This window comes from Petromyzon marinus, chromosome 12, assembly GCF_048934315.1.
Source record: "Petromyzon marinus isolate PM22_M1 ecotype Great Lakes invasive population chromosome 12, UKy_Petmar_22M1.pri1.0, whole genome shotgun sequence".
NCBI lineage: Eukaryota > Metazoa > Chordata > Hyperoartia > Petromyzontiformes > Petromyzontidae > Petromyzon > Petromyzon marinus.
The window spans coordinates 5328753-5356740 of record NC_133678.1 but is presented as its reverse complement, the minus strand read 5'-3'; the positions used below and the strand labels follow the sequence as shown (position 1 = coordinate 5356740).

The 27988-nt window shown below is 47.1% G+C and overlaps 1 protein-coding gene across 7 annotated transcripts in view; it reads right to left on the bottom strand.

The window, feature by feature from the left end:
• VPS13B (vacuolar protein sorting 13 homolog B) overlaps nucleotides 1-27988 on the bottom strand; it is a 305573-nt gene that overhangs the window by 183988 nt on the left and 93597 nt on the right. For 6 of the 7 annotated variants that reach the window (XM_076066534.1, XM_076066535.1, XM_076066538.1 and 3 more), the window contains exons 18-19: nucleotides 19056-19193; nucleotides 7332-7517 (exon numbers count right to left, since the gene is read on the bottom strand). In XM_076066534.1, the coding sequence (XP_075922649.1) occupies nucleotides 7332-7517; nucleotides 19056-19193 (324 nt within the window). The remainder of the gene's footprint in view (nucleotides 1-7331; nucleotides 7518-19055; nucleotides 19194-27988) is intronic. The other variant, XM_076066536.1, reaches the window with a different exon arrangement.

Here is a 27988-nt window from a genome sequence, read left to right as displayed (position 1 = left end):
TAATTATTTAAGGGACTAAATTTGTCCTGGAGGAAATGCCCTAGTCTGATGCTTGCTATAAACTTTTGATCCTATATTATATTGCATCAGTAAAGGGGCTTGCTCGGCAGCCAGCCAGCAATTTCACATGTAAGGACTGGTTTGTTTTTATCAGATAAGCAATGTCAAGCGTCAAGAGAGTTGGCTAAACTTATACATTCTCGACGACATTTTTATCATTATTATTCTTAAAACTGGGCACTACCAAAGTGAAAATCAACAGAAACAAGTTGTGTTTTTTCTTGCCAAAAAATGCACAGAGTGGAACTATATACTATCTAGAGATCAGTAAAGCTTAACAACAAAACGAAATTACCAAAACAGACCAATACCTATCCAGGAAAACCCATTTAAGGATAAGGATCTATTTAGCTGCTGTGTTTTTTCTCTTGAAAGTGTGTAGCTGTACAAATATAAATTGCAGGTTACAAAATCTAATTCCAAAAGAGGCATAAAACCTGGCAAGAAAACACGTAACGTTTCAAGTATCATCGAAGCAAAATGTGAAGTCCTGTTAGAAACTTCTTAATTTCAAACGGCGTTCGAAAAATATATTTTTTTAATTTACATCTGCTCTCCAGTGTCGCAAGGCGAACAAAGAACATTCGAACAAAGCACTCAAGTTAATCCAACAGAGAGCGAGACGGAAAAAAGTGGCTTTTGTCCGACTGTGCGGGCCCCACACGAGATAACGCAGAAATTCCAAACAACCGAAGAGGCCATCAAAGTGACTCACTTTGGGATTCCGTAACAACCTGCAGTTAGCACACACACACACACACAAAAAATCCTGCTCCGTGAATGGTCGCAAGTGTTTATTTTCTTAGGTGAAAAATAAAGGAGTTGCCATTGCTTATTACAGAGATGCTATCGCGGCCGTGCCAGGAAAGTATGCACCGCTTGTCCGTAACCGTAGAGCACGCTCCACCATGTGCCATTTACACGGCTTCCACTGCTCAGTCTTGTGTTAAATCCCTGCCCATTTCTAGGGCCTTCCACTTCACCAGCTGTTAAAATAAAGCAAACAAGTTCAACATTCCTCCACCAAAGCCTCATTGCCGCAACACCCCCCCCCCCAACCCTTCCACTGTCCGTCCGCAGACAGACACAAGCGCGCACGCGCGCGCACGTACGTGTAAGATCCGCACTCGTTACACAAAGTGCTATCCCACAAATGGACCACGATACCTTGCTGATCTCGTCAAGGAGCACAAACCATCACGCGGACCCCGGACATCCTCGCAGCGGCTTTTGGTTGGCCATCGAACAGAGGCGGTCAACGCATCGCGTGCTTTCAGATGCGCTTCTACGGCCATTTGGAACGCTCTTTCTTCCGATAGGAAGCCAATGGAGCAATGCACTTTGAAATAATATAGATGGAAAACAAATTTTTTTAAGAACTGCTTTTTGTGTTTAGCTTGTTGTCCTTCCCCTGCACATCCGATTAGCACGGTTGTCTATGTACGGTGTGAAAGAAGTTCAATACAGATAAAAACAACATGCGGACACGACTGTCTCTTCCCCCCACCTACTGATGATGTCCCTCCATCTTTGCCGACTCCCACCTCTCAAAGATCTCTGCCCCAATCCACAGACCTGAACTTTTTTTTATGTTTCTCCTGCGGGGATGTTTCTCTTGACTGCTCCTGGTCACGTAGATTAACAATGAAACCCAGCAGCTGAACATGCCTAGCGTGCGCGCGCGTGTTTTGCACAATCGGTCAGTTGTTCCGTTTAAAACCAGGTGAGAGCTGACCGAGATTACAAATTTAAGTTCTGTTTTCAAGGGAGACCTCGGATACAAAGGTACAGCAAATACATATTCATAATTTTTTTAAAAAAATATATGAAAATACAATGCTGGAAATGCGATATATCAAATGCAAAAAAATTAAATACTAAGTTTAAAAGATAACTAAAAGAGAAATGGATGACAAGTAAAATGAGTTGCAATTTTAAATGTACTTACTGTAATATTGACCATGCAGTGAATGTAGTGGACCATTGACAACGAATTGGGAAAGGGATGTTGTTTGTTTCCTGCCTCTTTTAATGTGAACAGGGCCCGACACTCGTCGTAATGCATATACACACTATACAAGTATGAATGAAAATAGTGGCTTCACTTCCAAACCAGAGGCAGGTGTAAGAGAGTCTAAACATATCAGCTCCTGGCAGTGTGAAGCTGTCTGATGACAATTGTTTTTCTGCCTGTAGATATTGAAATTTGGCGTGCAAGAGCACGTGTGTGTGTGAGTGACCTGCACTTGGGAGTACGTCTCTTAACACCACACCTGCTGGCAAGAAGCGCTATGCTGCTGGGCTGCGCACAACTGCACTTGATGGGCACTACCATCGCCACCAAGGTGCCGATCACACGTCCAGAGTAATGCCCCGGTATGCCCGGGGGCAGCTCGGCCGCTAGTTACGGTGGCGGTCGCGCGTCGCAAACTGCCTTGCCCGTGTGAATCTGACGCGGCGACAGTCCCTCCCGACCCAAGGGGACACAAAGGGGGCCCCCGCTTCGGAAGACGAGCGCACGTGATGGGCGGCTACTTGTTTACTGCTGTCTGCACACGCACCCGCCGACAGGACCCTGGCGGGGCGGCTGACAAGGGAGTGCGCAATCGCCCCCAGCTGCTGCTGCTTCTGCTTTTACTGCTGAGGGACCCCAGGGCTGGGGAGAGCTCGGGGGGGGGGGGGGGCAGAGATTTGTCATTGCGCAATTGCACGAGCCCAAACCGTCAGTGCTAATGGGGACCATCACCGCCGGTGCCTCTGCTGCTGCTGCTGGATGGACGGAACAGCAGCGCCGGCCTGGCTCACGGCCAACTATGTGCCACCTCCTAACTCCCGTGCCGTCTCCAACGCCCAGCTCTCAGACGTCTTCTTCTCTGAGCTTCGTGTCCGCTGGACGCACAAGTCCCATCTTCATCAAACGAGGGGCTAATTTCATTACAAGGATTGCTTTACACCACATCCGATATTTTAATGAGGGCCCGATCTGCCACTTGAGGCATGTCTCCTTGCTGCCTTCTCTTGGAAGTTTCGGTGGTGTGGTTATCATTGAGGTCGGCAGTTTATTGAAATAATATGCGCCATTGGGGCAAGGCTGGCTTCGTGGCTCTCCATCACTTGTCTCATTAGAAACGTTTATAAATAAAAAAATATTAAATAAATATTGTATGAACGCACATTTTCTTCGTCTACGCATATATTGTTTAAGAACACGTTTCAAGCCTCTCTTTGTCCAAAAAAGCATTTTTGCTACATTCATGGGGAAGCCGATAAAAACCGTCGCCGTCAACGTTAAACGCCTGCAGTCACTGCACGCGGCCCGCAGATTTACGGGCCGCGTTGCAGTCCAGTCGTTGAATTACGTCAACGCAAACTGTATTTTCGTTTACAAATCTGTAAATCCTGTTGCACTCTCACACCACGGTGTCCAAAACAAAGCTTTCAACAAAACAGAGTGCATAAAACATCACTATAATACACACTGTAATGTTTATATCTTTTGTGGCAACGTTAAAAGGGCACCCTTCCAAAAGTTAATCTGGCTTTCTCTCTCTCCCCCCCCCCTCTCCGACTCGCAATGCTTTCCAGCTGATATAATGCGCACTCCTTGATCAAGCCAGTGAGGAAAAAAAAGAATCCGCAGAAAGTTCCGCAAAGCATCCAAACCATATGCTACAGGCCTTGGCTGCGAGCAACATCACTTCATCGGTACCTTACACTCAAACCCTCTCCCGAGGAATCGGCCCTTAACTTAATCAAGATCTGCACTATGATCCTTTTGATTTTTTTTTTCAAGGGGAATGTTACTCAATACCCACACCCATTCATTTTCGTATTATTTGGCTGACCAGTTGGCAGCAGCAATGCAGAAAATGGGACCCAGATAGATGTTGTGCGTGCCACGACTCGGCCTTTCCCTGCATTGCGTTCGCCCATTATGCTCGACAATTGCGAGTTTTGTTCGCGTTTGCTGCCTACTGTGTACGGACGGCTACACAAAGAGGCGAAAAGCCATTCGTGGAACTGTGCACGATACAAAAGGGCAGCTTGTTTGAAGCGGTATCAGCGCTTCTCGTTACACGCGTTGCACATTTTAAACGAACACATACGAATGATTGTTCACGGTTAGCGTCGCAGAAACTGAATTAACTTTATGCGCATTTTGATTGATTAAAACGTTAATCATACATCCATCTTAGCATACGCACTTAATTAAATACATATTAAACGCCAATTATTAGTCTAATTAATCTTCATGCAGTGGCGTGGGTAAATATAAGTGAATTAATCATTCGTAAGTTCTATGAACTTGATATGCATTTTGTGAGGAACGATTTACAGGGGTCTGTGACATTGTGAAATTGAACAATAGCAGCTCGACTCCACGGACCCCCTCACCGAGCAGGTATGGCTCCATTGCTTGTTTGCCCCCGCCCCCCATTCCACATGACTGAGCCGTGACCTCCCTCTGAACTTTGTAGATGACCAAGGCAAAAGAAAGGCAAGGTCAATTAAAGGCTTACATCCAGCAGTTGCTGCGAGCCAGAAGCCACACACATGTGCACCTGCATTTAATAAAAAAAAGCACGGCCCTTCAAAAGAGACAAACGCGTTTACTTTGCACTGTGGTCTGATCTTTTTTTTTCATATTTTGTGCCGATAAAAAATTCAAACATTTGTTTCATTGAAAGTCGTAACGACGAACGGCCCACGCTACAAGTCCGGACGCATTCCACTGCGTCGTGCGGTGGGAGATTTGGTGTTTGATTTTTGTTTGATTTTGTCATAACAAATCAGGATCAAATGTGCACTGGGCACACTTGATGCTGTAACACACACGCATGCCCCCCCCCCCCCCCCCCCAATGAGTTTGTATGCTATTAGGCTCTCATAACACGCAAATGGGTTTACACACTTTCGATAATGTCAGTGTTACTACTGCCATTCCGGCTCAACTTTTTGCGCATTTGCACGTATTCTTCAACTTGCAGTGCCCGAATAAAGAAGCCGAAGTTCATCGGGGTGGATATATATGTCCCTCTTCGAAGATGTTTCACGGTCATTTGTGTGTGCACGTATTAAAAAAAAAAGTGAAATATGAATATGTACACGCAAAGAAAATCCACTAAAATCCACAAAAATATTATGTTCAAATCGAAATGTATATATGTTGTTAATCTTTTCCATACCACGTATTCATTTTCTCAACAATAACCCAATCCTCAAAAAAAATATTAAAAGATATATCTTCATATAAAAACACAATCAAAAGATTATTTCATGACGTGACATAGGAGAAATCAAATCTCTTCCGCAGGCATTCTTCAACACATTGGATGGATTGCAGTGAGATTTCCGAATGGATTCTTCAATCTCATCAAACATAGCTGGCACAATTGTAAAACAAATATTGGTGTGGGGGGGGGTAAACAGTGGTGAAAAGAGAATGGGTAAAAATTAAACAAGACGTATCGTGATTAAGATTTTTTTTTTCAAATGTGAACCTTCAAATCTATATTAAAAACTAATTTATTTAGATTTGTTTTTTTTTCCATTTAGTTTGTTGTCCTTCCCCCGCAACTCCGATTAGCACGGTTGGCTAGGTACGGTGCGAAAGAAGTTCAACACACATACAGTGAGGGAACAAAGTATTTGATCCCCTGCTGATTTTGTACGTTTGCCCACTGACAAAGAAATGATCAGTCTATAATTTTAATGGTAGGTTTATTTGAACAGTGAGAGACAGAATAACAACAACAAAATCCAGAAAAAATCATGTCAAAAATGTTATAAATTGATTTGCATTTTAATGAGGGAAATAAGTATTTGACCCCCTCTCAATCAGAAAGCAATCAATCAGATTCCAAACTCTCCACCATGGCCAAGACCAAAGAGCTCTCCAAGGATGTCAGGGACAAGATTGTAGAACTACACAAGGCTGGAATGGGCTACAAGACCATTGCCAAGCAGCTTGGAGAGAGGGTGACAACAGTTGGTGCGATTTTTCGCAAATGGAAGAAACACAAAAGAACTATCAATCTCCCTCGACTTGGGGCTCCATGCAAGATCTCACCTCGTGGAGTTGCAATGATCATGAGAACGGTGAGGAATCCGCCCAGAACTACACGGGAGGATCTTGTCAATGATCTCAAGGCAGCTGGGACAATAGTCACCAAGAAAACAATTGGTAACACACTACGCCGTGAAGGATTGAAATCCTGCAGCGCCCGCAAGGTCCCCCTGCTAAAGAAAGCACATATACATGCCCGTCTGAAGTTTGCCAATGAACATCTGAATGATTCAAAGGACAACTGGGTGAAAGTGTTGAAGTCAGATGAGACCAAAATGGAGCTCTTTGGCATCAACTCAACTCGCCGTGGTTGGAGGAGGAGGAATGCTGCCTATGACCCCAAGAACACCATCCCCACCGTCAAATATGGAGGTAGAAACATTATGCTTTGGGGGTGTTTTTCTGCTAAGGGGACAGGACAACTTCACCGCATCAAAGGGACGACGGACGGGCCATGTACCGTCAAATCTTGGGTGAGAACCTCCTTCCCTCAGCCAGGGCATTGAAAATGGGTCGTGGATGGGTATTCCAGCATGGCAATGACCCAAAACATACGGTCAAGGCAACAAAGGAGTGGCTCAAGAAGAAGCACATTAAGGTCCTGGAGTGGCCTAGCCAGTCTCCAGACCTTAATCCCATAGAAAATCTGTGGAGGGAGCTGAAGTTCGAGTTGCCAAACGTCAGCCTCGAAACCTTAATGACTTGGAGAAGATCTGCAAAGAGGAGTGGGACAAAATCCCTCCTGAGATGCGTGCAAACCTGGTGGCCAACTACAAGAAACGTCTGACCTCTGTGATTGCCAACAAGGGTTTTGCCACCAAGTGCTAAGTCATGTTTTGCAGAGGGGTCAAATACTTATTTCCCTCATTAAAATGCAAATCAATTCATAACATTTTTGACATGCGTTTTTCTGGATTTTGTTGTTGTTATTCTGTCTCTCCCTGTTCAAATAAACCTACCATTAAAATGATAGACTGATCATTTCTTTGTCAGTGGGCAAACGTACAAAATCAGCAGGGGATCAAATACTTTTTTCCCTCACTGTACGTACATACATACATACAACGCATCTTAAATTGCCACTTTCAATATACCTACCAAAAGCAGTAGCAAACACAAGCGATGGCTGCGCCATAGGATGGTGCACTGCGGTAGCTGCCGCAGCTGCAGCAACCGCCAGTGAAAGGGCGCGTGCTCCTCTTACCTGTGTTGGAGTAATTGTCGAGCTGGTGAGGAATCTGCAGTGTGAACGTCAGGAACTCTGACGGTGGCACCGCCACGGAGCCCAGGCTGTGCGGGTCGGACAGCCAGTCCGGCCGGTGCAAGCGACGCGTGTCCGTGGGGCCTTGGAATAACGGGATCGCCGCTGCATCTTTGGCACCTTCCTCTGCTTCCGATTCGGACGGCGGGGGGGGGGGGGGGGGGGCAAAACGACAGCGGACAGGAATTGTCGTTAAATTGGCCGACCTTGAATTCCAGAGGGGGTGGCATTGTGATCCGGAGCACCTGAATTATAATTGGTAAAAAGGCTGCACGTCCAAAAACCTCGCCTGAAATTGACTCGGCCTGCTACCCCCAGAGTGTACCACTGTGGTGGAAGTCAACAATAATTATTTCACAAAATGACAGACCCTGGCAAAAGGAATGTGGAATATACGTTACTAACTATGGGTTGACATCAAAGATAAAGGAGATGAAATACTTACACAAGCAGGGAGACGTAGTTTACTTTTGACATAATTCTTACAATTATTTGCAGCGTTACGTGAATGAACAGTGCCAGACGTTACATTTGTCTTCATCAATCGTATACGTAGCCTGCTGGGCCAGCTGTGAAAGCACCGCAGTGAAACTCCTTAAAAGTGGAAGCCGTACCGCTTCTCAGAAGGTTAATCATCTTTCCAAGCACGGAAGATCACATCGAGGTTCTTAGCCTTAAGCCCGCGGGGACCTTCAGGGGGCTAACCTTTTTACACAAAATTTCCACCCGTATGTAGATTAGATATCCGCTCACGTGTGCATTATGTAATGCATGCTAACATGCGTCTGGTTATTGGCACACGGTAAAAAAAACCTGGACTCCTGGTGGTCCCAAAAGTTTTGAAACCTGCAGCATTCCACACTTCCCAAACAGCCTGCAGTGGGTCAGCGTTGGGCACGCCACTCACGGCAGAACGCGAGCTAAACGGCGAAGATGGGGGAAACAAAGCCGAGCAAAGCAAGCGAGATTCCTGCACGAGAACAGCCCAAGCACCCTGATTTGAGCCCGAAGTGATCGCCACCAGAGTGTGTACGTGAGTATTTACGGTGAATTTATTTCGCAGCGGACGGAGTCAACCGTGCTAATCGGAGCACAACAAACTCAGCACGAAAAGCAGTTCTAACGTAATCGGTTTTCAATCTAGATTTGAAAGTGCACAGCTCCAGTGGCTTCCTAACATCGGACGGAAGAGCGTTCCAGAGGCCGCAGAAGCGCATCTGAACGCGCGCGATGCGTTGATCGTCTTTGTTCAATGGTTAGCCAAAAGCCGCTGTTGCGAGGATGACCGGAGCTCGGGTGATGGTTTACGCTCCTTGACGAGATAGGTACGCTAACCAATAGCAAAGCCAAGATTTATACAAGCAGAAGGCTTGGAGCTGGATCATCTGCTGTTTAATACAGTATGTTGTTAGCATGTAACAATTCACACGACTCCCCCACTGCCAAAGAATTAGACGAGACGTCGTTACTCGGGTTCGACATTTTTTTGTTCAAGAACTGACATTGTCTGATTTGTGTCTCATTTCAACCGGCTTCTTTGTTCCGTCTCATCTGTAGAGCTATGCTCGTTTCATCAGTAAATCGTAATATTCAAATGATTGACGAACTTTCTAAAGCCACAAACAATGCAATTCTCGCACCGCACACGTCATTGCGCGTACTGTGAAGCATAAGAATCGACGAACCAATGCGTCCTGACATGCCTAGAAACATTGGGTTTAATGCCAGAGCAGAATACAATGTCCCCCGTCCCCCCCCCCACCACTTTGCACTTATATGTGAAGGCCCAAAGCCGAGCTCTTGAGCGGTCGAGAAGCGATGGGTAGCGGTGGGCACCGCACGTGGTTAAACTCACCTCCGCTAGGCCGCGATCAAGCGAGGAGACATGGGCGCAAGACACTCGGCGCATCCGCCCTCGTAACACTTCCAGATGTGGCGTACGTTTGTGGACGTATTTTACCACGAAGCCACGAGTGTAATGAGGACTAATGCGCATTTAATAGCTGAGCAGTCGTCAAATATAACTACCACTAACTACAGTCACAACCGGGGGAGGGGGGGTGGCTTCACAACTCATGTACACAAAACCACAAAGTCACAATGCAGAATGACTGCAAAGAGCTTATGGTAAACATTCAGAAATAATGAACGACAGTTATTTTCTTTTTTTAAGTCGAAAGAACACGGAAGATAATAATTATCTTATTGCAAAAATTTCTTCTCCAGGCACATTGGCGTGTTGCGTTTCATTATAAATTTTAGTTTTCAGAAAAAATTTAGGAAGACAATCTGATGATGATGATGATGCAAGCAGTGATGGAGAAGGAAACCGGCACAATTTGGACACATGTGTAGGATGGACAACAACAGAAAAATTAAAAGTGTGTTGTTGTTCGGACAGATGGAAGGAAACGGAAAGAGAGGAAGACCTCGCAGAGAATGGCCTGATGATGACGACGACGTCACAAGAGATCGGTGCCAGGAAGACGTGGGCACTACTGGGGCATATTGGCACAAGGCGGAGGAGGAAAGTGGAAACAAATGACGAAATGTGGACACCTACAGGCTATCTGCGCATGGATCGTGGTGATGATGATGAAAAAAAATCACTCCATGTTTCTCATTTTCCGCATATTACTCACTGTGACGTACGCATCAGAAACAGGGACGCTGACAAAGAAAAAACGGAGCAAGAGCTGAAAGTGTGCCATCAAGCACGGTGCGATGATGCGCGCTTGAAAAAGACACCGAGGTGGAAAGAGGAGCATGTCAATCGTGCAATTAAAGGACATTATGGAGGCATCATACAGACTTAAATTCTATGGGTGCAATAAACGTTTGTCCATTCGTGCTTATATAGCATATCAATGTTTCAAATCACCTCTGCAACCACTAGAGGCCTTATCATTCACCGCCAGTGTCAAAATAACTAAAACGGATCTCGAATCGACTGCAACCCAGGGGGTGATTCAGTACAACCCTATACACCTCCCTACCGTCAGAATTCCAAGGCACATAATATAATCATTATCAAGGCCTCCTCTCCCCCCCCCTTTTTTTTAAGAGTAACCTATTGCACGAATATTTTTTTTTACTGTCAAAAAAATTGTACTATGAACTCTGTGCTTTAGGGGGGGAGGTCTTATATTACAACCATATATATCATAACTTTCAGGAGGTCTGTCGGCTGAAACGGCAAATTATTTCCTTTCCATCTGATTCCCGGGCAAATTATTTTCTTATTATGTTGCTTAAATAACACGCGCACGTACGGTTTCAGAACTGCACGCACGTGATCCGCAGCTGCACTTCGATGCTATTCAAGTTCAAATCGTATCGAATTGGGACGCTTTTGTTTATCACGCTCGTACTATATAGCAAAACCCACGGCACTGATCAAGGCACATGCAGCGAAGAAACTGGCTCGTGTGCTGGAGCTAGAACGACTGTTGTATGAGACCATGACAGATGGAGACGGCTTGGGGACATTAATCCAGCAGTGGACCGATCATGGTAGCTGCTGCTGATGATGATGAAAGGTGAGTTATTAACCCTTTCCCGTTCCGAGGCGTCCGCAAATTTGCAGGGTGGGTCCCCCGTTCACCGCTGAATCTCGGAGCGTTAATTGTATTTCGAGAGGCATAGCGCCGCTGTTTTTAAAAGACACTGTACTCACCGCAGGAAACTGTAGCGACACGACCGCGCTCTACAATAGCCGGCTGCAACCTGTAACCAGCAAACTGTGCCACACTTCCTCCCGCATGGATAACGAATATGTGTACGTCATCCGAACGGAATCGGAGGAAAAACTGACGACACACACGTACGCCATTTGAACGGGTAAAAGTTGACATATCGCTGCCTTCCTCTTTCCATGCAGGAATGCACACACCACTGCGTCGTGCGTGACAATAAGCTAGCCGGGACGCCACGGCGTCAGCGCGCATGACTCCCAATCGGAAGGGTGCAAGTTTCCAATCCCAGTTAGGTGTCGACCCCAAGCCTTCCTCTGCCGAGAGTGGATAAAATAAGTACCACTTTGAGGGGAACGTCAAATGGTTGGCTTACAAAAGGACCCACCCCCAGGGTCAGAATCTGTATTTATCCTGGAGAAATCCGATGAGCTATGAAGCTCTTTTCTCACAGATGCAGCACAGGAATGTGGAATTTGCAGCACTGGGTCAGGGCTGTAAACAGGAGATGAGTTCGTCACCCTCTGCTCGATTGAGCAGGAAACCACCGAGACTTTTTTTAATTATTATTTTTTTTACTCTGTCATAAGTGTGTGAACAGCCCCAATGTGCTATTGCCACTTTAGAAAATGTTCTTAGAGCCCTTGATTTTTTTCCTAACCCTTGAAATAGCCCACAAAAGAACTAGTGAAACTACACAGAGCGTGCTGGCTACCGAACAAGCGTGCCCGCTGAAAATTGAACTTGAGATGTTTTCCAAGTGTACCGTTACCCTTTTGATGCATGGGCACGGCGTTTGGAAAACAACAACAACATCGGACAATCGAATGTCTCTGGCGCTTACGTAACCGCGATCGGCTCGCCACCCGTGGACATACACAAGCACGCGCGCAAAAAAAAAAAACAGAAAAACGCCACTGCAGCTCTTGCGTCGCGGGAGGAAAAACTTAAATAATAACGGCGCATTATTGCGAACAGCTCTATTTTTACGGCGACAAAATCAAATAAATATACTTTTTAAAAAAGTTATGCACAAGGGGTATTTATAAACCTTTTTCTTTTTGGCCACTGTAACCATGGGGAATTATGGCACTGTTAAGAGGCAATTATGAGAGGCAATCCACTGCAAACAGCGCAGCCTTTGGGGGATCAGGTATGAATGGAACTAAAGTGCCACGGCCAGCAATTACACTACTTCTGATGCATTTCACACAGGTTGCAAAATACCTTATCTTGACTTTGGGCTACTTGTTAGCGTCCTCCGAGACGTAAACAACAAACAGGGCTCTGCAGCTCTGGCAAAAAGAGGGCTTTGTTGTGCCGTGTTTATGACCATGTGCTAATGGAACTTTAAAATTCCATGCAATTTCACTTATTGCTGCTCAACCCCAGAGGCAAGCCACCTGGTTCAAAAAGAAGTGCCGGCAGCCCCGCCACCCAGCACACCGATAAATAAAATAATAAAAATGCTGAGCGGTGCTGCCTTGGTGAAATAGTTAGTTGAAATAGTTCGCTATATGAAACAGTTAGTAAACTATACCCACAGTCCACAGATGGTCGCCGGTTCCCGTTCGATCTTCCCTCGGTGCGGCAGTTCAAACAATGGTGCGAGTTCAGTAAATATTTCCGCCTATGTCCACCCAGCAGTGGTGATAAATGGGCACGCCACAGTTCGTCCATCGGGGAGGGGTTCACCGATGGTGGGATAAAGTGTGGTTAACTCCCACCACTTTGAATAGATCTGTGCAGAGTGGAACATTAGCGCGGTTGGCTACGTACGGTGTGAAAGAGGTTCAACATGCGTATGTACGTGTAGTGACATCTCGGATGTCACTGCAGTGGTGCCGGCCCTAGAGAGCACAGCGTGCGATGTACTCACATTGCGGACATCACGTGTGTAGCGACATCGTGGATGTCACTGGGTAATGCCGGCTCTAGTAAAGCACGGCGTGCGATGTATTGCCATCGCGGACACGCCGTATATGTGGGTGTAGTACCAGCCCTGGAGGGGGCTCGGTGAGCGCTGAGTGACAGCGCTGAGAGGCGCCACGCTCCGCGTGTAGTGCTCACCCCTACAGGGTAGGGTGTGATAGTGCAGGCCACGGGAACGAGGTCCGGCTACTCACCATTTTTTTATGTATGAAAGGGAACACGATCACCCGATTGATGTTCTGTTACAAGCCGTGCCCAACAAGGCTAAATCTAACGTTTCTGACTCCGTGCGCTTCACCCTTCAAAAGCTTTCCGTGGCACGGGAAGCTTCCAGGGTAAATTCAAAAGCGCGCCAAGTGTCCAATGAGCGGCTGAGGGGGTATCGTGCTTCTACACGAGTGGGCGCCTGGGGATAGGGCCTGGTTGCACTGTCCACAGGTACTGGTGAGTACGTCGCCCAAATTGTTCAAACCCTGGAGAGGGCCGGTTTATGTGATTCGGATCGTTGGGCCACAGTGTGTCCAGATCCGCTTGGGGCGGCGGAGTTGGTCTGTACATCCCTCTAGCCTCAAGCCCTTCATCGCTCCGCGCGAGTTCGTGCCATCTCCACACCGCAGGGGCCCGAGCGTCAGATGTGTCCGACGAGCCAAGGTGTGTGCCCGCTGAGGTTGATCCTCAGCGGAGTCGTGTGAGCCCGTCCTCAGGTGCGGCGCGCCTGACGTCCCCCAAGCCGCCTGCGCCGTCTCCGCTGGGTTCGGGAGAGGAGAACCCGCCGACCCGGCCCACTGCTCTTCGTGAGGAGCCGGGTTCGACGGGACATTTGCACATTCCCCCCGGGACCTCCAGGGTGAGCGAGCCCACGTCCCCTGGGGGCCCGGCCACACGGACTCGATCAAGTACTCGGTTTTAGTGACCCTCATGCACAAACGCTGCCACATTGTCAGTTGGTTGTCGCGCCCGGTGGGCCGTATCGCCTATTGGCTGAATCTTGCCTTGATTGTGCTCGCGGGTGTTGTTACACGGTGAAGGTGGGAGGTGTTGGTGATGGAGGGGATTCCGAGCGTTCGCGAGTTACTGTGTTTTTTCTCGTGTTGTTGTTGATGTTGTTCTGGGCTTACGCCCTTTTTCCCCGTTGGTTATGTACATTTGCACATCGTGTATATATTGTATATATGGGCTTGGGTATTTAATGGGTGTTTGTTATTGTTGAGGCACACAAAGCATTAATCACTGTTTACTCACTTTCATCACCGAACTGACTCGGTTCGTTTAAGGGGGAGTTGACAGCCGGGACGGCTGGATGCTACGAAGGGGGGGGGGGGGTGATGTAGTGACATCTCGGATATCACTGAGTGGTGCCGGCCCTAGAGAGGCATGGCGTGCGATGTCTTGCCATCTCGGACACGCCGTACATGTGGGTGTAGTACCAGCCCTGTAGGGGGCTCGGTGAGCGCTGAGTGACAGCGCTGAGTGCCACCATGCTCCGCGTGTACTGCTGACCCCTACAGGGTAGGGTGTGATAGTGCAAGCCACGGGAACGAGGTTACTGTGGGCCATGGCACTCTGGTTGACCCCGAAGGACACGTGACGAGTAAAGTCTAAATGGGGCACCCAGGTGGGGGCTAGGCGGTGGTCACGTGTCAGGGGAAAGATCCTAAGGGAAGGGTCGAGAGACGACTAGAGGTTTCTCGAAGGTGGTCGTGGTCAAGGGCGGGGCCAGCCACGACCCGGGAGCATATAAGCGGGGTCCCCATAAGGACCGGCGTTCAGCGTTGTTACCGTCATCTGAAGATCTACGTTCTACGTCCAAGAAGAGTCACCAACACGTGGACCTGGACCCAAGCCAGGGTCCGGTCCGTCGTAGCTAATTCCCAGTGTGTTTAGGGTAGTTTAGCCTGGTGGTCCACCGCCGTAGGCTGTTATCTGGAAAAGGGGCAGTTACCCCTTTGTGTTAATGTGTTGGTACAAATAAATGTGTTGCCTCCAGTTGAATCCACTACATAGTCAGTCAGATATCCTCTAGAGGGGGTATCCAGAGCATTCTCTAGAGCACCATCTAGTAGGGGCCCTTCCACTTGCGGTGACGTGAGATAGCAACTGCAGGGCTGCACTTTTACCTTCATTTTTGTTTGCATGCTGAAATGATCTAACCAAGCAAGAGCACTACAAACTAGAACATGCTTCCACACATTCCTTCATGATATGAAGCTTAACCAACTTAACTATTTTTATTTTACCAGGTAAGGCCCACTGAGCTATATAGCTCTTTTTCACAAGCGAACTGGCCACAAAAAATTTGCTCAACAAAGTAGCTTATCATTAGAAATCAATAGCAGCCAAATACTCGAAAGGCATGTTTCTAAATGCGGAGGGAAAAACCCAGGCACCCGGAGAAAAATACACGTGACTACAGGGAGAATATGCAAACTCCAAATATACAGGCATCAGGGATGGGGTCGAACCCACGAGCTCCTGCATACCAGGCGAGGCAGTTAATATCTCGCCACCGTGGCACCCTATACTGTAGATGTAGCCAATGTTACACATATGGATGCAATTTTAACAGCTCTGGCACAGTGTGCACAGCTTCTCGCTTCTAACATGTTCGACTAATTCTGTTTTTAACATAACAGCCCGGCACACTGCTTTCATTAGCATCATCAGCAAGAACACGCCGGCTGATGAGGACCCCAGAACAGAGCAGAAGGGGGGTTCACGTTAACCTGCGGAAGTTCCACAGTGCTTATTCCTCTAAACTGTGCGTCATTGAGCTAATAGTTAAAATAAATTGGAGATTGTGTGTCTTGAAATTGTGGTGAACCGTGGTGTGTCTTTTATAAATAAATGGCACCACCAAATCTGGGTGGGTGTGGCGCCCGCCGGTACTGTCGGTAACTGCTCGGCACATGTTCGAGCGTGAATTTTTTCTGGACATTTTTTTTTTTTAAACAGAGATCAACCAATTAGAAACTAAACGTATGTACCGACCGGGCTCCCAGTTTTAAATATCTGTAGCCTCTGTGGAGTGAAATGACAAACAGTTCTCCGGTAAACAAAACAGATGAAGAGACAAAAGTCCTCTTCGTGTATCTCTCTCTCGCCACATAGATCACAAACGCGTTTCTTACACAACCCATCAGCACAACGGCCTTCTGGGAATGCGGTCCGGGAAAAACCTGGAGCGGTGTCGGCATGAACAGTCTCATCAGCAGTGTCAGCCTTGGTAAAAAACCAATTGCTTTGTGAACTTCCGGATGTCAATAGACAAGGACTATGTTGGATGTGAGGCTTCGTTCGATGCAAAAACTACAATACATATGGACCCTGTTGACAAAAATTCACTCCCTGACGGCTGCGTTGGCTGACAGGATGTGTAAAGACACTTGTGTTGTTAATGTGCAGAACAAGGGCGCTGTGGAGAACAACGGCATTGAATTATCATTATAATATATTGGCATAGTTGTGCATCTAACCAAGTCTCTCATCTAACGGGGAGGGTCCTTTGCTACAGACGTCTGGCAGCTCACCAGCGTTCGTTTAACGAAGCCCGACTGCCGATGTGACAACAAACGTCGAAACAGGTCGAACGTTTGCATGTAACATACCAATGCTGTTGAAAATAAATAAATTTACTTTCCAGATACTCTATAGGAGCAACGCTAACTGTACGCACACACAGATAATGCATGCAGTTCATATGAGGGTTACAATTAGACTTACACCCCAGAGGGTTACTCACGATTTGCTAAAAAAACGCAAAACATGAAACTTCACCGCACTGTAGAATGTGATACACGCAAATTGCGATGTGCTTAACAACAACAAAAACTCCGGAAAGGTTAACAGTGCCAAAGGGCTACACCGGAGCAAATAAATAACCACGAGGAAATGGCAAAATCAAACAAACACTGGCGGGCAAGGCAGAGCGCACACTGTCACAGCAACAAAAGTAAAGCATAAACATTACATATTGCAGCCGGTAAGTGTGGCCGAGTGTATGCCTGCCGGCGGGGCCGGCTATCTTGGGCCACACAAGAGGCAGACAAGGCTGACATGCTGGGAAAGCAGAGTCTGCTCTCCACACGTGCGGAGAGAGGCTATGACTACGGCGGCGGTGACGACGCTGCTGCTGCTGCTACAAAACGCCCCAGGTGACGGGAAGCTGCCATCGTCACCAACTTCGTCGGTGCAGAAATATAAACGCGCCAGATGGCAGCAGTTCGCGCAAAAGATCTACGTGCAAGAATGCTCCAATCTCAATTGTAGGGCAATATGAAAACTCAAATTGCGTGCTGTGAAAATAGACGAGAAGGCGTGTGTACAGTAAAGATCTGGAAGCTGTTTGCCAGTGTGTCAGTAAAAAAATAAATGCGATGGAAAATAAATAAAGAGTAGTGCAAATTTATAGTGTAGAACAGTGGCTATGAACCCAGCGACCTGATTTCGATTCCCAGCGATGGCTAATCATCAGTGACAAGTTACATCTGAAACTGTCCTGGGCACCGCTTTTACCAACCACAATGACCAGCATGGCGAAGAATGACCTTGCCAAATGCAGGCGGCCTTCATCCAGTAGTGCAATGACACCGGGCTGATAATACAATGGTAAAATATGTATAAACCAACCCATAACATTACGTATTAATATACGAGAATTCTTAATTAATCAAGAATAAGTGGACCCTGCATGGGAACTTGAATAGCGCTGTGAATAAGATGCTGCGCATGATTCGTGCATCTTGAAACCGCACCATTTAAACAAAGAGTTAAATTAGAGACAGGAAATATTATGGCCCACTCAACGGGCATGCCCCCCTTAACACTCCCCCCCCCCCCAACGCCTCTAACTCCCCCCAACCTACAGGAATGCTCCTATTCAATGTTAGGATAGAGAACTCGAAATTCCTCTGTGCGCACAATAAGACAAAAGATGGCACGTGTTCTGTTTATTCGAACTGCCACGCGGTGAAATAAGGAGGACAACATTATTCCGATAAGTTAACTGGCATATCAGTTACAACGCAAGCGAATACGAATAGAACTCGAATGTGTGTTTGTGTGTGCATAGGTTGGAGCAGTGGCGGCCGGGCGTGGTGCTGGCCACCCACCCCCTCGTGTGCCGTGCCGGCCTTCATAGGTGCTACTCGCTAACAGCACTTGCCCCCAACAGTCTGCTCAGGCTATATACGGGGGATCTTTGTCTTTTTTTGAAGTGGCATGGTGGGTAGCACACTGTGCTGTGAACTCAGTGACATGATAAAGTTTTTCTTTGGGTTAGATCGCGTAAATGTAAACGTGTCGTACAGCCACCTCCGCCCAACACAGCCAATCAGTGAGGTGGGTGTGCGACACATCGACTAATGTCGGTGTATAACCCCCCCCCAAAAAAACCTCATCATGAATATAATTGGCCACAAAAGCCTCCGTGTAAAAGTCAGTGACACGACTCTGATTCCCGGCCACGGGTGACACCAATGGTGAGTGACATTCAAAGCACTGTGACGATGCAATGCCCCTTAAGTCGCTTGACCCTCTAACCCAGGTCAGAATGCAGTGGTGCTTAATCACACAGGGTGCCGCCACCCACCCCCCCACCCCTTCTTCACCCTGGGTTGCCATCTCTAATGTAGAAAAAAAACTACGACGTATCATAGGAAACAATATCTCAAGAGGGCCAGAACAGGGAAGAACTGCGTACAAACGCATCGTCTTGAACGGTGTGTTAAGACGCAACTGATTATTAAAAAAAAACTGGGACTTTCATCAATGTTCCCCAGAGGAGTCACGGGGTTTCTCAGGACAGCTACCTCAAACAGAGAACGATCCTGGGGAAAAAACAGGACAAGTGGCAACCCTACTCTTCACCACCACCATCACCACCACCACCACCCCCGAGTGGCATGTGTTTAACTACACTGCTCACATTGCTCCCGGCAGAAAGAGGAATTGTGTCAATTGTGCTGTACAGCCCGCCGGCCAGCGCACGGGGGGGGGGGGGGGGGGGGGTCTAACGGAGCCTGAGACAAACACCGAGGATGCCCACCTTGCAGACGAGCCCAGGCTTGCAGAGAGCCAAGGCTGCCGGACACGGCCCAGAGCGTGGGCGTCGTGCAGCTCTTGATCTCCAGACTCTGCAGCGTGCACTCGAGCAGGGGCTGGTCCACGACGCCGCCGCCAACACCTGCGGTGGGGTCCCACGCAACAGAGAGACAAACACTAAGACCACGATCGCCCTCCCCCTCCACCACCCCGATGGTCAGCATTGTGGATTGTGCGGGTAGGTGCTGTTCGCGAGAGCCTCGTCCACATGCACAACAACGACGACGACAACAGTGGTAACAACAACGACCGCAATTCGCCACCAAGTGGTAGTGACGTCACCACGGCGTCTGCGCCAGGCTAGGTGCACTGCGAGGCCCAGTAAAGTGTCAAAGGGTCGCTGATGGCAGGAGAGAATGGCGCATAACGCACGCGCACACATGCACAGAGCCTCTGTTGAGGATTGTGGCCCACAGCACTAAGAACGTACACACACACACGCGCACATTAGACAATCGTCTCCTTATACAGATGGCAGGAGCAAGTGCTGTTAGCAAACCCCTATTAAGCCCAGCACCATTCTTGGCCATTTTTGTTTCCCCGATGCAGATGTTTACTCACCACACCAGATGCTCATTTCAGGCCGTGTCAGCCAAGGGGAGGCTCAGAACTGATTCATAAATCATTCTCTACACATGTTAGCCTTGGCCGGGAATCAAAATCGGGTCATTGGGTTCGTAGCGTATTACGCTAACCACTATACCACCACTCCGTCATTAACACCTAGAAGGAAATACTAATTAACACTACGCAATCATTACTATTGTAGAGAAGGGATGTCCCCAAATGCACCCTCTCAACTACGCTCACTGCGTACATCCCTTCTCTACACTATTAAGCAACAAAACATGGACTAATAATAATATTAGTTATGCAATCCATACAGCTGTAATAGTATATGCAGGTCATAGATTATGTTCTAATGCACCTTTCCTTTCCCATTAGTTCTGGCTATCATTATGACACTCCATATGGGGAGTGCCAGAAAACTACAATGGCTGGACAAATAATCCGTGGTATACTGGGGGGATAAACACACGGGTTCGGCCAACAGAGAAGTGTAATCCCTGTAATGCTGATCAAAGTCACAGAAGACCCTACAGCTCACTTGCCAACGGTCTGTGCTGCTACAATCACTACCATGTTTGGTCATTCACCAGACTCTGAAAAGCACCTCTATTTAAGCCTTATGGCAAGATCAGGCCGGCAAGGCTATGAACAACAATATTGGCAAAAATGCGATATTGAGCACAGCGATTAAATACACAGCATGCGCAGATAAACCTTAAACAGTTATTGGCTTGTTCGGTTGTTTAGCCACTGTCAGATTTATGGAACACTCCGTACAGCCATGCGGAGCGCACAGGAAGGTCAGTTTCCCAGCAGAGCTCAGACCACACGACACATTAGAAGCCCTTACGAGCTTGGCTTTTAATACCCCCAATGCCAAATTAAAGCCATAACCCTCATCCACCTCCACATGACACAACCATCGGCCACCGCCACCCCACCCCTCCAGAGACTTCCGTTCAGCGTAGCCGTATTACCATTGCAAGAGACATGGATACACCGCGTGCCTGCGTTTTACATATTTACAGCATTACGACTTGTTTATTATGGACGTCTGTAAACATGTGGTAAAATTAAAAGTGAATATTTTCTTTGTGAGTTAAGTGCCCTTAGCTTGTGGCACAGGGGGGTTAGGTCACACTTCTGGTTTGGCAGATTGGGACCTCCTAGGCTTGAGAGGACAACCGCCAGCCGCATCACCCACACACAAAAACAAAGATCTCCCTTGTAGCCTTCACAGACTGTTGGGGCAAATGCTGTTAGCGAGCACCTATGAAGGCCGGCATGGCCACATTAGGGGGTTGGATGGCCAGCACCACACCCGGCCGCCTTTGTCTCCCTCGTGACGATTTTTACACATCGCACCAGGTACTCATTTGAGGCTGAGTCGACCTAGGGGAAAACCAGGACCGGTTCAGATATTTGTCATTGGGGTTGGCCATGAGCGGGAAAAGAACTTGGGTCTCCAGGTTCGTAGCACAGTGCACTAACTGCTACAACACCACTCCCCACGGTCACAGACACACATGCTCATTCACAGATGCACACGCTCACTCACATGAAGGCATATACATGCAGGCTCACACACAAGCACATATGCTAACACAAATACAAAGATCCCTCATATAGCCTCAACAGACTGTTGGGACAAGTGTTGTTAGCGAGCACCTATGAAGGTCGGTATGGCACACGAGGGAGTGGGTGGACAGCATGACAGGCACACGCTCACTCACATACACCAATGTACATGCAGGCCCACACAAACACACATGTATGCGCAAACCCACACACACCAGTACATGTACAACAACAACAACTGCAGTTCGCCACAAAGTGGCCGGTGACATCACCACGGCATTTAATCCAGGCTAGGTTCACTTTGAGGCACATGCACACACGTGTGCCTATGCATGCATAACAAAGACAAAGATCCGCCATATAACCTTAACAGGCTGTTGGGCCAAGTGCTGTTAGGGAGGACCTATGAAGGCCAGCAAAGCACACGAAGGGGTGGGTGGCCAGCACTACACCCAGCCAATTTTGTTTACACACCACACCAGGTTCTCATTAAAGGCTCAGTCGACCTAGGGGAGGTCCAGGACCGGTTCAGATATTCGCCACTGAGGCTGGCCGCGAGCGGGAATCGAACCCGGATCGCCGGGTTCGTAGCGCAGCACGCTAACCGTTGCACTACCGCTCCACACACACACACACGTACTAGCACGCTCATTCACACATGCAGGCTCGGACACATATATACTTGTTTCAAAACCACCAGCCTTCTTTAGCTCCTTGAGTCGCTCATTAAAACTCAGAATGAATCGGTGATGCAGTGAGTCCTTGCCTCCTTGATTGTACCACGTGTAAGCCCACTGAGAAAAAGAAACTCCTTTTGCAAGAGAGCCCTTGCAGGGACACAACAAAAGGTAGACAAGTGAAGGAAGAAAGTCGTTTGATTATGGTCAGTGCAAAACTAAAACAAGTAATTTAAAAAAATCAACTATATGCAGCACATGTGTAGTGTCAGTGATTCGGAGACGAGGTTTGTAGGAGGCACCTTATTTATTATAACAGTGACCGTCTCGTCTACTCACTCTCTACAGCCGCTTAGCCTAGCCTGTACACAACACTAGCCGTCTAACACCGACGGTGCTGACTGAGACAGCCAACAACTATCTGGCAGCGCAATATCTAGCGGAGACGCTTAGCGACGACGGCGACGAGACGACAGCGATGACGGGACGAGTCCACTCCCAAAACCGGCAGCCCTGAGCTCCCCGCTCTCGGCTCCTTTCATGCTCTCAGCGCACCCTGGCCCCGCCGTGGCCGCGCCTCCCTTCTCGAACCCGCTAGCAGGTTCCAGGGGCCTCCAGACGGGGTCCTCCGTGACCCTTGCCCTAGTTCCTTCGCCCTGCCGACACACACCACGCACGCCCTCACAGGCGTGTGCGCTGTCTGTCCACCACAGTTGCCGCTGCTGTCCACCAGCCGGCGCTATTACACTACACGTGCATGACATACGACTGCAGAATCATTGTATATGAAGACAGCCTCAAAATCATGTTCAAAATGTGATTATTGTTATTCTTTGTCATCGGATTCCACGTCACGCATCCACCTGAGGCCACTGCGCGGGAGCAGCGTGAGTGACCTGTAAACTCTCGTAGCGTTACAAAGTCTGCGAAAAATCGAATTCCAAAACGATTTGTGTTTGTTTGTACGTGTGTGAAAATCATTGATAACTGGATTGACCATCAAGTAAAACTGCATTTGTTATTATTATTTTTTGATTTAAAGCTATTTGTTATTGTTGTTGTTTTGCTGCCTTGCCCAAGCTTGCACTTGTAATTCATGTAGTAATGCAATTTGCACTTCTGTTGCTTTATTCATATTGATTTATTTATTTTTCAGCGACTTGCTTTACTTTTCTCTCTCTTACCCCAGTATCCTTTGTTATATTTCTTGTTGATGTAACTTTCTGACATGCCCCTACTTGACATCTGTGAAAAAAAGCTTCATAGCTCATCATATTCCTCCAGCGGAAATAAAGCTCTGAGTCTGATTCTAAATCACTGGAGGATTCCCGGACTGGAACCCCAAGACATCCCAATGGCTCCGACTCTCAACTAAATAAACAAAACTATTTTATTTTATTTTACCAGGTAAGGCCCACTGAACTATATAGCTCTTTTTCAGAAGCGACCTGGCCACAAATGATAGCTCAATGAAGTGGCTTATCTTGTGGAAATGTATAGTCGCCAAATACACTAAACCCACGTCGATTCTAAATGTGGAGGGAAAAACCGGAGGACCTGGAGTACCCGGAGAAAAATCTAAACTACCACGGGGAGAGAGACATGCAAACTCCAAATATACATCAGATGTCAGGGTCAGGATCGAACCCACGACTTCCTGCAGACCAGGCGAGGCAGTTAACATCTTGCTACCTCAGCTCATGTAATTCTAAGCATGACTGCTAAATTACGGGAATATGAAAATACAAATAATTTTAAGGCGATGGCACTTGTTCACTCAGCAGCGGTCGAGCAACATCTCTGCCAACTCACGACTGGATTATTCCACATGATTGGACGGACATTTCCACGAAGGCACGCACGTATGAAAATGCCTTTGGGAAAAGTTAGGTTCGAAAGATAATTACCGTATTCTGTGAGAGTGTGGGTCCATGGGAAAAATGACAAGAAAAAGCTCTATCTAAATATAAATTCCGCTGCTGGCAGAAATAAGCAACAATAATTACAGTACGGTGTGTGTATATATATATACACAACCTTGTGGGTTAAATCATGAGAACAAAAAGGCATGGGGTTAATGGGCAGGGGAATAGAGGCCGCTGTAGGAGGGCATATTCTCAGTGGGGCTGTCGAACAGTAGAAACCACCTGTTACCAACGGCAGAAGACCACATCTCTGTCGAGCAAAGCAACAGAGCGGAGATCAGGAGGTGGGGGGGGGGGGGCATAGAGCCTTAAACTGTTTAAATGCGCAAGACACTAGAACGCTTTCAGAAAGGTTTCGAGAGCCTGACTTTTGCATTAACGCAATGCTACAAATGCCAATGTGAGTTATTTGCATTCCAGCAGGCTTGTGTTTCTTTTCTTTTTTTTTACGTGCAATGGTTTACCTTCAGTGTCTTATCCAGATGAATAAAATAAAACCCTCAGTAATCAAGTATTATACCTGTACCGAAAGCACAAGCATTGCCAGATTTCTACTTTACAATGTCACGTGCAATTTTCCACCTAAACTCAATAGATTGTGGTATTTAACAAGCATGAATAGTACCGGTTTCCAATGCACTTTTTTTTACTTGGATGAAATGTATTTGCACATTTCATGGGATGTATATATGTACACGTCCTTCATAAACTTTGACCGACTCGTGAACAAGAAAAAAACTGCATACGGTCGCCATATTTTGTCGAATAAATGCATCTCAGAATCAGTTAATGCGTTTAAGTCCAATAAGCCGCTTGCGATGAATTTCACCCAATCACAGTTAATGGCAGTTATAATCAGGACATTACTCTAACAAACAATGTGTCTGTTACAATGCGTGACAGCGGTATTGGCCGTTGATTAAAAAGACAATTCTGATTTGGAAAATATTACGTAAGTTATTCAAATTATCTGAATGTAAGGAGGGTAACTTCTTAAAAAGTTCCCATTAGATCACCCCCCCCCCCCCCGCTCTCTCTTAGACACGACAGAAAACGCGGTGCACTGCAGCCACAAGGACATGAATGTCAGTTCAATCATTTTACAGTGTATAATAAATTACTACACAGCACTAACCTAACAAAGTTTTCTCATCATTATTATCGTTAATAATTCACGTCGGGTATGCGCTTACATAGATATGAATGTATGCGCCGTTACAAAACGTACGTATCCTTGTTAAAAAGGGTTGAATAACAAAAACCAGATGAGAGAGATCACGGGTTTAAAATATTACGTGGGTATAATGTAACGTGTATTTTATTTCAGCAGAAAATCACGTCTATTGCTTTTGAGACTTAGCACTCTGACATCATAATAACGCGCCCATGCAGTGTCTAACGTGAGGTATTTTACCAATGGCTAAAGTACTTTAACACGTAAAAAAAAAAGTCAGCCTTCGTGTGAATGGCAGAGTTGTCAAAAATAATAACTATAATTCCCAAAAATATTGCAGCTCGTAATACGGCTGTGTTTCTTTAACACCTCACAGTCCCCTTTTGGAAATTACTTGACCATTCAAGTGAAGGGCACGAACAAGAAAAACAGAGCGGAGTGGTAGGAAGACCTAAAATAACTGCTGGCATGCGTAAATAAAACGAGCAACTACTGAAGCCAAAAGCTGAGTAAACTTGAACTGCATAACAGCTTTTGCAAAATGTAACAACTGGACGAAACCCAAATACAACCGGGTATTAAATTTCATACTCTGTCCAAAATTCCCCTACACTGGTAAGAAAGAAAAAAACTTAACATCCACACTTTGAGAAGCCCTGAACATATCAGCGGTGAGTGGGCACGATGGGACGCATGCCCCCTCACAGCCTGTGCATGATCCTCTCTCCCCCTTTACGCTTTGTCAAGGTTCCCGCCACCGTACGTGCCACACCTCACTGAAACCCCGCCTCCGCTTCATGCGCCACCAATGCTTGCGTTACAAAGAGTCTCACTCAGGACATCTCAGAACATGCCCAGCGATACATCGCAAGCGGCAAGGTGCGGTTCGCCACTATGCCGTGCAGGCTCTTCCCACCTTCTTGAGACCACGAAATAAAGTGCAACCTCGGGACAGCAAAAGTTTTTTCTGTTTCAATTGGAAGTTCGCTCGCGCTGGCAATCGGCGGACTCGGATACCGACGTGCCCATTGACCAGAGAGCTGAGCTGAATTGGCTTCCTGTTTGTTGAATGAATACATTATGAAGTCACACTCATTACGCACAAAGTGTCTGCCACAAATTAATCACAATAGCTTTCTGATCTCATCAAGGAGCATAAACCATAACGTAACACTCCGATCGTCACAGCGGCTTTTAGCTAACCATCAAACAAAGACGATCACTGCATCGCGCGCTTTCAGATGCCCTTCCGCGGCCGTCTGGAATGCTCTTCCTTCCGATATTATGAAGCCCCTGGGGATATGCACTTTTAAATCTAGAATAAAAACTCAGTTCTTCAGAACTGCTTTATGTGTTTAGTTTGTTGTTGTGCTTCGCCCACACCTCCGACGAGCACGGTTGGCTACGTACGGCGCGAAAGAAGTTAAAGTGACGTACGTACATAACGGCAAACGAGAGCCGCATGGGGGGGATGGATGTGCTGGCTCCGAGGGGGTCCGTCTCCCTGGGGAGGGGGGTGGGGGGGCTGGTGTAATGCTGGAGCCCTGATGGAGAAGAGACCACAGACTGCCCTCTTCCCTCCCTCCCCTGCCAGCGGCATGGTTTCAATTAGGCTACGGCATAAGGCTTACATCGCCATATCCCATTTCACACCGCGGCTACGAAGGTGGAAGCCGGTGTGCGAAAGGGATCGGGATGCTAAGGGCGGGGGGGGGGGGACAGCTCCAATTCAAACACCACAATTAACGCTCGGAGCACAATTACTCTTTATCAGTGTCTTATCTTGAATGGTGAAACAATCACACAGTACCAACGTTTTCACAAGCAGGGTTCAAAATGCACCACTTATGTGCGAGGCTGTTTAGCGCTTCTGGTTAGGCAATATAATTAATTACACTTGGGAAAATAACCGTTTTTAATTTGCAGAAGGCCTACTGAATTCTGAATGGCTGGTTTTTTTCCTTTTGATTCTTTTTTTAACTTTTGTTTTTCTTTCTTTATTTTTGGCATTAGCATGTAATAAAGAGCCGAACGAAGGTTGCGCACTGGGCACATATTTTGGCCCCTGCCGTGAGTGTTCGTCATCATGAACCACATCTCATCCTCTGTTGGATGAACAGCTCACAACGTCGTCAGCATCCGTACAGTCTTGCGTAGTTCCATCTCGACGGTTCCATTCGCCTTCCCTCCTTTAGCTGTTATTCCATCGCCAGTCTGGTCCATAAGCTATTATCCCTTCTAGCAAAGTATCATTGCCAAGACCACTTACTTATAGTACGAGTCAACATTATGTCTCTAAACTTGGGGGGGGGGGGGAGGGGGTGTTCCTCTGATACATGTTTTCCTCTGTCTCTAATTGCCAGCGTGCAACTCTCCATGCTTCTTTGTGTAATGTTCAGCTTCTGTTGCATGTTCTTTATTTCAGTCCATGTTTTCAACACCTATCCCCCAAGACGCGCAAATCCGTAGTGATTGAAAACATCGTTCTTTCAACGCATCGGTACGTTGCTTTGCATTGTCAAATGAAACACTTCAAAAGCGTGCCCGGCGTCGCTCGCCCCGTTTTACTCCACGATTTTGATCCCGGGCCACTTTCAATAATCGCCCCCGAGTGATACATCATTATTTTGGCGACACTGCATTGGCAGCGGTGCACAAGTGTAATGGGTTCAACTGAGTCGCAGACGTAGACTTGGAGGCAACACATTTATTCAACTCCAACACACGGGGTAACTTTCCCTTAACAGAATAACAACCTATGGTGGTGACCACCAGGCTAACTACACTAGTTACTACACTAGTAACTACACTAGTTACAACGTAACTAGTGTAGTTAACCTGGTGGTGACCACCATGCTAACTACACTAATTACAACGTAACTGCTACTACGGACCGGGACCAACAGCTTGGGTCCGGGTCAACGTGTTGGAGACTCGTTGAATGGAGAACATA